Source organism: Castor canadensis, chromosome 4, assembly GCF_047511655.1.
Source record: "Castor canadensis chromosome 4, mCasCan1.hap1v2, whole genome shotgun sequence".
In the NCBI taxonomy this organism is placed as follows: domain Eukaryota; kingdom Metazoa; phylum Chordata; class Mammalia; order Rodentia; family Castoridae; genus Castor; species Castor canadensis.
The window spans coordinates 76,419,742-76,431,805 of record NC_133389.1 but is presented as its reverse complement, the minus strand read 5'-3'; the positions used below and the strand labels follow the sequence as shown (position 1 = coordinate 76,431,805).

The 12,064-nt window shown below is 44.3% G+C and overlaps 1 protein-coding gene across 1 annotated transcript; it reads left to right on the top strand.

Moving 5' to 3' along the window:
- The first annotated feature begins 851 nt into the window (after positions 1-851).
- Tex51 (testis expressed 51) lies at positions 852-3,384 on the top strand. The gene is made up of 8 exons (XM_074072175.1): positions 852-1,080; positions 1,177-1,251; positions 1,462-1,551; positions 1,794-1,811; positions 1,893-1,976; positions 2,691-2,763; positions 2,852-2,894; positions 3,325-3,384. Exons 1-8 carry the CDS (start codon positions 852-854, stop codon positions 3,382-3,384), a joined length of 672 nt encoding a protein of 223 aa, XP_073928276.1.
- Positions 3,385-12,064: the final 8,680 nt, after the last annotated feature.

Sequence of the window (12,064 nt, the reverse complement as noted above, 5' to 3'; positions counted from 1 at the left end):
CTGAGTTTTCTGCTTCTTATATCTCTGTACCCTTCCTTTCTCCTGCAGTTTATGTTTGCCTTTTATTTGAATTCTTGCTATTGTATTTGTCTTTTATTCACATTGGAAGCATTCCTGAAATGCCTGCTGGCCTTTAACTATCCCATATTCTATCCATAGGCACTCAGAACTAGTAGGAAACAGCATGAAAAGGCAGAGTTGGCCAGTTGCAAAGTGACAATGATCCATACAGCTTTTTCTTTACAGAAGAGTTACAGAGTTTTGATTTTCTTCAAGCACACACTGCACTAGAGGTGGCTTCTCTCTCTTTGCGCCTCCACACACTGCTGGCTAGAACTCTGCCTACACGGTGATGAGAGAACTGTCTGAACTCTGTGGCTGGGCCAGGCCCAGAGCAGCTGTCAGTTTATCTATACCATAAAAAATGTATTTTCCATAAGCTTTCTCCCTGGCTAACCATTACTTTGTGAAAACATGCGAGGAGACTTAAATGCTCTTCAAATAACTAATATCCCACTCTGCTGCTCTTTCCTAACCTCTGGAATTTCAGTCTTGTTGGCCTGCTTCCTACAAGATAAAGATGATCAAGATAGCTGAACCCCTTCCATAAGCAGCTCAGTCTTGTATCCATCATATCACCTTATCCTCAGAAAGCCCTCCCTGTGAAACATCAATTATCCCATTTTCAGAGAAGGAGCCACATGCCAAGGCTCCCACTGGTCTAACGCTAAAGCCTGAGTTCACCACAATCAACCCTCACCTTATCACACAGAATTCACTTTTGTTCTTCCAAGATGATATGGTTCCCAGGGGAACAGAGACCCAGTGTTCCATGTGGAACTGTGGGCAAGATGGGAGGTACAGAGGAAAGACACCAGAAGATTCTGTCTCTCCTGCTCATCTGTCTTCTGCCATCCACCAAAGGGAAAACCTGTCTTCGCTGCTGGCCAGAGCTGCCTGCCTTGCTAGACTATGATCTGCAGATTCTCTGGGGCAGCCCTGGGCCCCCGGCAGAGCTCTCCCAAAGCATCCGCTCCCTCTTCCTGGAGGATAGCACCTTGCTCAAACCCTGGTATCTTGGTGAGACATGGCCAGGAAACAGGGATCAGGGCCACCACTTTGCCTCACCTGGACCTTACTCCCCTGACTTCCCTCCATCCCATGACTCATCCTCAGATCGGGACCATTTGGAAGAACAAACAGCCAAATTCTTCAACCAAGTAGACCATGCCATTAAGAAGTTACGGGATGGTGAGGAAGCCAAGTGTCCCAGGGCCCCGGACCTTGGGGTTAACAAGGCCCCTCCCCAAGGGCCACTTTGGCCATGGGTAGGGAGGGCTTAGCGAAGGGCTGGATACGGGTTCTGTGTTCTCCATGGAATTCCATTTGAAAACACTGGCTTACAATCCCAACGTCAAGTGAGTTACATCATTGAGTGCCCTTCCCCTCGGCTGCACCCAGATAAAGCATTGCTTCTGGAAGAGATTCATGTTCACAAGGGTCTCTTTGCTGAGAGTCTGAACAAAAGATCCAAGGAGCTGAAGGAGAAGGGTGAGAGGTGGGACTGCTCCTGCCCACCACCCAGCCCTTTACTCCCTCCTACCCCCACCTACCTCCCCACAGAACCAAGACCTTCAGAATCCAATCTGCAGCCCTTCCCAGACTCTTTCCCCAAGTCCTCACCCTGAACACTGGGTGCCTACCACACCTTCCCCCAACCCACACCCCACACTCTTCCTGGCTCTGTCTGCCTCCCCAGCACCTCAGTTTCTCCACCATTTACCTTGCGGCAGCCTGCAATTCGTCCTGTGGTGAGTATGTCTAGGGGCTGGGCTTGAGCAAGGGGTAAGAGTCCCTGCCCCTTCTGAAGTCCCTGCCTAACCTTCTCACAGACATTCACTCCAGAATGGAGGTCACCGAATGTGCCAACTGTAGGATTCACTTCCTCTCCTGCAATGACCCTACCCTCTGCCCAGGTCAGTGACATCTGCCCCATCCAACCTCCCCATATGGCCCTCTACTCCTGGAACAGTGTGTCTGTCTAACCCAGGTCTTTCCTGCTATTGCTCCTCTCCCTGGGTGAAGGAAGTTAGCACCTTAGGGATTTCTTGATGCTGTGATGTCTAGATTCACAGTCATCTGCCTCTACTTCCTCAGTCAGTGTGCCTGAAACAGGCCCCAACCTGTCACCTGTCGCCAGTGCCCCCAAAGCCTGCTCTGCCTCGGGGCCCTTCTCAGCAAGTTTCCCCATTCAGGCTCTCCACCTCTGAAGCCAGGAATCTGTCTTTGCTTTATTTCTTCCACCTTTACCCATAGAATCACCAGCCTTGCTAAATTACTATTAAATGTGCTACTATGTTTCTTTTTTCTTTCTTTCTTTCTTTTTTTTTTTTGGTAGTACTGGGGTTTAAACTCAGGGCCTCATGTTAGTCAGGTGTTCTATTACTTGAGCCCCTCTGCCAGCCCCTATATTTCTTTCTAATCTCTGGCACTCTGCCTTAGGCCTCCTCATCTCACATCTGAATTACAGCAAACTTTCCTCACTGGTGTCCCCACCCCTCTTGGCCACATCTCATCCTGCCACCAGAAAACTCTTTCTCAAGAAGAAAATCTACCAATGACACTCCATCTATAGCCTCCAATGGCTCCCCTGCCCAACCTCCCAACACCCAGCCCCACTTTTCCCCCAGCCAAGGCTGTGCCAACCTACAAGTGGGTTGTAGGCCTCATCGTTGTGCTGCTGCTGGCTGTAGTTGGAAGTGGGTGAGTGATGCTCCAAGCACTGCCAGCATCCCCCAGGAGACACATCTGTTCCTTGACTGACACATCTCCACCCTGTTCTCTGGCCCAGATATTACTATTTCTGGCTCAAGAAGAAGAAGGCAGCACAAGAGGTACTAAGAAAGTAGACCTGAGCCAGATCTTAGGAAACCCAGGAGGGAAAAGCTAGGTACCCGGAGGTTGCAAGACCTGGAGACCCAGCTCTGGCCCAGGAGATCTGGCACCCAGAGCAGAGTGGGATCTCAGGTTGGATGCAGGAGGACCACACATCAACCCCAAGTACACAGATGTACTCAGGGTCAGGGCCAGGACACAGAGAAGCAAGACTCCAGGTCTCTGGTTCTCACCATGTGAGCCCCCTGCCCTCAGTTGTAACTGTTAGTTGCAGACTCCCTCCCCTTGTTGTCCTTCTCACTGACCTGCAGATGCTAGCCCTTGGCTACCTAACCCTGGCTCCCAGGCGGGTTTGGCAATGGGGTCTCCCAGCAGGAAGTCAGAGGGACCGGGGTCAGGGTGGAAACCCTGCTTCATTTCTCTTACCAGGGCCAAGACTTGCCTCCCGAGGATGAGCAGAAATCACAGCAGCAGCTGGAGGAAGACTAGCTCCTTTCTGTTCTTGGTACCCCTCCCTCCTCTGATGCCACATCCACTTGGGGATTTTGAGAATTCTAAGGTTCTGATACCCAGCTCTCTCTCTCGCTCTCGCTCTCTCTCTCTCCCCCCTCTTTCTCCCCTCCCCACCTACACACATATCTTTGTAAATAGTCTCTTTATTAAAACATCTTTTCCTATTCTATTTGACTGTGCTTTTGCTTCCTGCTGGAACCAGTGCAGAGACATTGTTACAGTTTAGATACGAAGTGACTCCCAAATGCTAATGTGTTACAGACTTGGTCCCCAGCTGATGGATCCAATCACTGAGAGAGAGGTGATTGGATCATGGGGCCTCTGACCTCATCAATGGATTCGTCCATTTATGAATTCATACTGAGTGGGCTAGTAGGAAGTGGGGCATTGTTAGAGGAAGTGACACACTGGGAGCATGACTTGGAAAGATGTACCTTGTCCTAGGTCTCTTCCTTTCTCTTTCTCTTTGTGGTTCCTGGCCACAGCAAGATGAGCAGCCCTGCTCCATCATGCCCTTCCTCCATGACATTCCGCCTTACCACAGTCGCAGAAACAATGGAACCAACCAGCCATGAGCTAAAACCTCTGAAAGCCTGAGCTTAAATAAATCCTCACTCCTTCAAAGTTGTTCTTTCAGATATTTGTCATAGCAGTGAAAAGCTGATTCATACACCAGCACTGTATGTGCTGTCCTCTACTCTCACTCAGCCCCATGACCTACCACTATCTTCTCCAAAACATACTTTTCTCCTGTCTTGATCCCCAAAGTGCTAGTTTCATAGGCTCATACTAGCTTCACCTAATTCTATCACCAGAGATGAGGTTAGAGTGGCCTGTTTCTAGGCATAGAACGAAAGGGGCAAAGACCAGCTGTAGGACAGGCAAAAGCAGAGACCAGAAAACAGGCTTCAAGTCCCACCATTAGTGAGGCCACCAAGCATAATGGATCATAAAGTGATAATCTACCCTCGAAGGAAACTGAGGGTAAGCCTGAACCCTGCGTCTTAGACACTTTTATGGATAGGGTTTAATGATTATGCTAAGGATATGTGCTTGATCGCAGAGGGCATTTCTAAAAAACTGGTGAATGGGGACCGGTTTACCTAATAAGGTTGCCTCAGAGCCAAGATGGCAATTTGAAGGGAGGTGCATGCATGAAATTGCAACTATAATGAGATATAAATGAGGCCTCTAGCTAACTTCTAGAGCTGGGATAGTCTCTGGTGGAGTTGTTGTTGGGGACTATTGGCCGCAATGCCAAGAATTAGCCTCAACAGTAGAAAACCACTTCTCTAGGACAATGGTGGAGCAGGATGTTTGCCAAAATGTACCTGGATATGGTACCACACCCACTCCCTGGTGCCTTGTGTATTATTCCCTTCCTACTGCCTACTCCATATCAGAATGAGTTGCTGTGTTTGCCTATGTGTTTCTTTGTGCACATCTCGCATCAACAGATTTTTTTTGTCATCTGAGGGCATATTTGCATGAAAACTAGACATTGAGTTCTGTTGGAGTAGGAAGATTAAGGAATTTGGAGTCTGTCAAAATATAGGCTCCTGCTAGGCCTAGTGCTACACAGCTGTCATTCTCTTAGCCAGGAGGCAGAGGTACGAGGATTGCAGTTGAGGCTGACCCCAGGCTAAAACTCAAAATCTTATCTGAAAAATAAAGTAAAAAGGGCTGGGTGGGTAGCTCAAATGGGGAGCATTTGCCTAGCAAGCTCAAGGCCCTGAGTTCAAACCCCTGTACCTCAAAAAAAAAAAAAATTCTCTATGCTCTGGAGGCCTCTCCTTCTGACTAGACCGAGTAGTTTACAACAGACCAACACTTCAGCCAAGGGCAATGAGAAATAAAATGCACAAAAGGAAAGTTTAAAAATATGACTTAAAGCACCAAAAGAGATAGGTCCTGATGAGAAAGGAGCTCTGAATGAGCCCAGGCCCTCCTGTATGCTCCCCTTGGCACAGGCAGACTACAGCAGAACAGGTGGGAGGTGCAAGAGCTAGGCTGAGGATGACCTTGAAGTCTGGAAGAGCTTTCAGAAATATCATGGGGCTGCACAGACAAAACTTGTAGTTCTAGCTCTTCAATACAGAGCATAAGACGCTCAGAACCCAAAAGATAAACATATACACAAAAAAGCATGGTCATATACAAACTCATATGTTTGTAACAGTGGAACTACTCTATGGAACATGTTGAAAGAGGGAAAGGAAAAGAGAATGACAGAGCATCAGTAATATCATAAAGCATAACATTTGTGAAGGTAGAGAATCTAAGAATGTGTATTTGAAAGCTGTTGAAAAATGGGGGGTGGGAGGTAAAGGGGTAAGGGAGAGTAATAGAAGGGGTTGAATGGACCAAAGTAAAGATACACCCACAGCAGGGATACACTGAGAAACTCCTTTGAACATCAACTCAAATACTATAATAATGAAAAACAGGACTATAAAATAGGTACGGGGGGTATAAATAGTAGGGAGAGGGTGAAAAGGAGATGAAGGTGAGGGTATATGGCTGATGGATTCCACATACCTATATGAAATAGAACAAAGAAACCTCTTGCAAATGTTTTAAATGTGTGACATAAGCCTAATAGGAAGTGTCATTATGAATCCTCTCCTGTATAATGAATATATCATAACAAAAAATTTTTTAAAAAGAAAAGTGAACATATAAGCTACATCTTTTCCTCCCCAGCCCCAAGGCATGAGCCCACTCTTACACAGAATAAGGCTACAGACAAAGAAACCAATCAGAAACATCTGAAATGTAATTCATTGGAGATTTGGATGTTGTAGAAATAAAAATCACAGTTTGTGGCCCACATGGGAAGATGGCTTTGATAACTACTCCAGAGAAAAAGTGGGGTGCACCAGATGCAAGTTATTTTCTGCAAAGCTTGAAACTCAACTTCAAGCTCTTAGACCCTGAAAAAAAAAATCAATGAGCTCTACCCTTATTCTATCACAGGGCTGGGGGACAGGTAAATGGATGGGATGCTGAGGAAACATCACCTGGACCCACTACTATGTTGACCCATAATGACCAGCATTCAAACAAACATGAACTGGCAGACCAAAAAAGGAGGTCAAGAGAAAAAATAGACAATAGAAACAAGCCTACAAGTGATCCTCAAATTGGAGTTATTAGATGTGAATTTTTAATGCTTGTGATTAATATATTCAAAGTTATTTAAGATACCTTTTCAACCAATGGTTCTGGAGCAACTGGAACTTCATAGGCAAACACTACCTTTGACTTAAGTCTTACATATTATATACATGAATAGCTAACTCAAAGTGGATCATGCATTTAAATGTGAAGCATAAAACAAGGGAAAATCTTTGGAATCTCCGACTAGGCAAAGAAAGAGCAATCCATGAAAAGACACACTGATAAACTGGACTTTATCAAAACTGAAAATTTTGCCCCACAAAAGACCTTGTTGAGAGGATGAAAAGATGGGTTACAGACTGAGTGGCAAGATTTGCAGTGCATCTGACAAAAGACCAGTACCTATATTATATAAAGAGCCCTCAAAACTCAATAGTAAAAAACAATCAAATTAGAAACTGTGCAACAGACATGAGAAGACATTCCACAGAAGAGAACAAATGGGTGGTACACAAACTCATGAAAAGAGGTTCCACAGCATTAGCCACTAGGAAAATGCAAATTAAAGCCACAATGACACACTAGCAACACACTTGCTTTCTCTTGAGATCTGTGAGTACAACAAAGGATCTCTTCAATGGCTTTCATCTCCTCATCTGTTAGCCCCACCAAAATAACAAGATCCATATTTTAAAACAATCCCTATGCAGGAACTAAGACTCTTCTCTGTGGGCTCTATCCAGCCCCTGGAGGAAGTCATAAAGGTACTATCATCCAGTGCCCTCCAGTGAATTCCACAAAAGAGCTCCAAGTTGACAAGCCTCACTAGAGCTTTTAGACATCTATTGCCTGTTTAGGCTGCCACTTTTTGTCAGGATAAAAACCACTTTTTAAAACTATAATATCTTCACAGAGATAAGAGAAAAAACTGCATCTATAAAACAAGAACAGGATGCTATGAAAGAGGAAAATTCAAAATATGATAGCAAACATGAAAAATCAACAGAAGCATTAAAAAACAAACATAAGGAAATCTCTAAGAAAGTAGAGTGTAAAAACAAATATTGGAAAATAGGAAAGAAAAGATTACATTAATGAGCATTCAACTTGTGAATAAAAATAATTCCAGAGAGAGAGAAAAAAGAAAATAATTGATGAAATTAATGAGGAAAACTTCCCAGAAATGAAGTTTATAAATTGCTACAATAAAGGGGCTATGAATAGCCCAATATAATAAATGAAAACATACTCACCAAAGCACCATTTTATTGAGTTTCAGACTACTGAATTCAAAGAAAAAAGCTCAAAACTACCAAATAATAAAAACATGTCACATATAAAGTATCATAAATCAAAATGCCTTTGGAATCTTAAAAGCAGCAGTGGAAGAAGACCATGGAGGACTGCCTTCAACATTCTGAGAGAAACTGATTGCCATCCTGAGCTCTATATCCGGCCAAACCGTCACATGTCTGAGTGAATCCTTTCTTAAAAATAACTGCAAGATGTGTTCCATCCAAAATGAAATCAAGTAGGGGAAATTTTTTTTAAGGTGGACCAGAACTGGGGGTGTAGTTCAGGGTAGAGAGCTTGCCTAGCCTAGTGTGCTCCAGGCCCTAAGTTCCTTCCCCAGCACTGCAAAAAGGAAAGGGAGACAGAGAGGGAGGAAGGAAGGAAGGAAGGAAGGAAGGAAGGAAGGAAGGAAGGAAGGAAGGAAGGAAGGAAGGAAGGAAGGAGAAAGGGAAAAGAAGAAATAGTGATCCAATTAATATCTTCAGAGAAATAAGAGTGAAAAACAGCATTCATGAAGCAAGAACAGCATACTACAAAAGAGGAATGTATCGGTGTTGCCCGTGTGGCAGAATGATTTGGTGCATAGATCCCACATCTGCCTGTTCATTCTTCAGCTGATGGACTGGTTTTACCTTTCTGGCTATAGTGAGTGGTGCTGCCATGGACATTTATGCACAGGCTTTTATGTGGATGTTTGGGCCACACACACCTCTCCAGCTGGCAGAGCAGTACCCTGCGAGGCCCAGCAAAGAAAATGGAGATGGAGGTGGGTGCTGTCCTCCTCCTCACTCTGTTGTCACATGCTCCTGGAGAATGAACCTCTCCCCCCACCCCCAGAGCCTTCTGTCTTCTCTCCATCTCTTTTAAAGATCGCCTCCCATTGGTAGCTGGGGGCTCCCATTGGTAGCTGGGGGCAGGGCTGTTTCTCACTGGCTACTGACCCACATCCTCTAAAGGAACCATACTTCAAAGGCAAGTCCTTCCTCAGGGTCTCCTGGCTGTCCCGTGATAGCCCAACTCCTTTCTTTTCTTAAATAAATGATATTTACATTAAGACACCCCTTTGAACATCAACTTAAATATTAATAACAAAAATCAGGACTGTAAAACAGGCACAGTGTGTTGGGGGGTGAAGGAAGGAGATTAAGGTGACAGTATATGGTAGATGGACTTCATATACCTATATTAAACAGAACTGAAAAACTTCTTGCAATTCCTTTAAATGAGATGGGAAGGAGGCTAAGAGGGATGAGATTATGGGAGCAATATAAATAATGTACAATATAAAACTAATTGGAATTGTCACTATGAATCCCCCCCGAATAATGAATATATCCTAATAAAAAAATTTATAATAAAAAATAAATGTTATTATAAATACATTAGGTATATAACATGATACTATGGGATATGCAGAGTGAAATGATGACACAGCAAAGCACACTATATCCATCTTCTCACATGGGTCTTCTTTTTTCCAAGCATGTAGGTCTTTTTTATAATGAAAATCATCCCACCTGCAGTCCCTTCCATCCCCAACTCTGCACTCCAAGGTACACGCTGGAGTCTCAGGCAGGATAACCAGGGCAGAGCCCACATGACAAGTCCAAGCTGCTGTAAGCCCTGTCTGCCTGAGTGAGTTTGAGATATGGCCTCTCTTCCCTTCCCCTACCCCCTCCCCATATCAGCATACAATCTTCCTGGTCCTTCTCTGCGTCTCACTTTGTCCATACACCCCTCCAGTGGCCTGGCAGGAGCCCTTGGAGGCTGTGCAGTCCACAAAGAGCATACAGATAGCACTGACACCAAACCAAGCTCACAGATGTGTTTGATTTGGAACACAGACTATTTTTTAATTGATTCCTAGCTTTTAAAATTCAAGAGGCTTCACACTAAAATCTCAATTTTTCAACTTCTTTTTTCAAAGCACAGAATGTACAACTCTCCTGGAGTACTGCATTTGAACATGCCTAGAGCCAGAGCTGCCCACCTCCACTGTCCCCAGCCACTTAGTCTCACTCCCTGTCCAGTCACTGACAAGCCCACGCAGGACACTAATTTTAACTACTAACAATAGGAAGACAAAAATCATTTTCCTAACTCCAAAATGCACAAATCCACACACCCAGGCGTTAGTGCACTAGGTTATTATCTTTCTTTCTTTTCTCCCCACTGTTAAAAAATAGAATCTTAACAAATTGAGTTTAATAGCCTAATTGGCTTTCGTTAGCAGAAATAGATTGGGTAGCATCCCATTTATGAGAGAGAGGCAGGCCCTGCCCCTCACGGGCCAGCTGGGCTACACAAAGAAATGAGGCACATCCGCAACCTCACTCACATCCCAGGCCCAGGGGCTCTTGCACTGCCAGCATCCAGGTGACTTCACCTTGTCTGGGCTGTCCCCAGACCTAGGGGACCACCAGCCCTTGGAGACCACCAGCCCTCCCACCTAGGGCCTCTCTGCAATGCCCCAGCTTTCAGGAACTGGTCAGCTCTGGACGTCCAGGCAGTGGCTTGTCCAACTTCAAAGTTGACACATCTCAGACATTGACAGAAATGTAGGGAATATACTAGAAAAATTCTGTGATCTAACTCAGTGAGAAGAAAGTAGAGCTGTCCATATCCACAGGTTCGTGTTCACAGATTCAACCAATCACAGATTGAAAATACTCAGGACAAATTTCCATCTGTACTAAACATGTACAGACTTTTTCTTATTATTATTCCCAAACCAATAAGTATGAAAACTATCTCCCCAGCATTCATATCATATATTTGGTGTCACGGTAATCTAGTTTACAGAATACAAAGAGGGTGTACATAGTTGGTAGGCAAATACAGTCAGTCCTAATTGAACAGAGCAAATGTGTTCTGAGAACTGCCTTATTAGGCAATTTTGTCATTGTGTGGCCATCACAGGGTGTACTTACACTAAGAAGGTACAGTGTCACAAGGTGATATGATCTCATGTCATATATGCAGTCTGTTGTGGGCTGGAATTTAATTTGCTGTTTTGAGATTTATATAATGGAATTTTTCATTACAGTTCTCTTGCATCTAATTTCTTTTTGCTTAAGATTAGATTTTGAAGATTCATCTATGCTGTATATCTGTGTATCTGTAATTTGTATGTTTTTATTGCTGTATAGTATTCCACTGTATAAATATACCTGTTTACTTATGGTTAATACTCTTGATGGTTTCTGGGTTGCTGCCAGTATGGAGCTATTTTCACCTTTTTTAAACATGTATTGTGGTGCATACACAAAAAGTTTTGTGCAATCATTGATAGACTGCATATATAGCGGTGGTTTCAGAAGACTCCATATCACCCAAAAACATTGTAACATTGTAGTTTGTGTACTTATACCCTACAAGGTTCACACAATGATGAAATGGCCAAGTGACATTTTACTCAGAACATGAGCCCATCGTTAAGCAGCTCATGACTGTGCTACACTATTTTATATAAGACATTGAGCAGCTGCAGGTTTTGGTATTCACAGGGATTGTGGAACCAGTCTCCCACAGATACCGAGGGACAACTGTGTACAAATATAAGACAAGTATTAAATTACTTTATAACAGTGTCTATCAAGACCTAATTTGAGCTCTGTAAAGATTAAAGGGAGGACTAGATCAGATGCATTGATATAATCATGAACCACTTATGAGTTGATGGGTGTATTTATCAGTTTTCCACCACAATAACAAAACACCAAAGGCAATAACTTAAAAGGACAAAGGTTTATTTTGGCTTGCAGTGTGGAGGTTCCAATCCAAGATCAAGTGGCCTCCTTGCTTTGGGCCTCCAAGGAGAGGCACATCCAAGTGGGAATGTATGGTGGAACAAACTGCTCACCTCATGAACCAGAAAGCAAAGAGATAGGAAGAAACATGGGTCCCACCATCTCCTTCTGAGTCCTACAAACCTCCATGCCCTGCAAGCTCCACCACCCCCTTATTGGTCCTGGAAACCAAGCCATTAATACATGGGCCTTTGGAGGACACTATCCATATTCAAACCACAGTAGGTAACAAAGAGAGGCAGAGGGCAGCAGGTAGGACACCTGGGACAGGAAAGCACCCTCTTGCCTCCTTCCTCATCTGAGGTTGTAGCTGGCAGCACAGTCCTTCCACCACCAGGCAGTAACACAGCAGAGGAAGACGCCCACTCCCTGCTTGAGGGCTGTGATTTACCTCTGGGTATTCCACCCTAATGTGGGATCACTCCGGATCACAT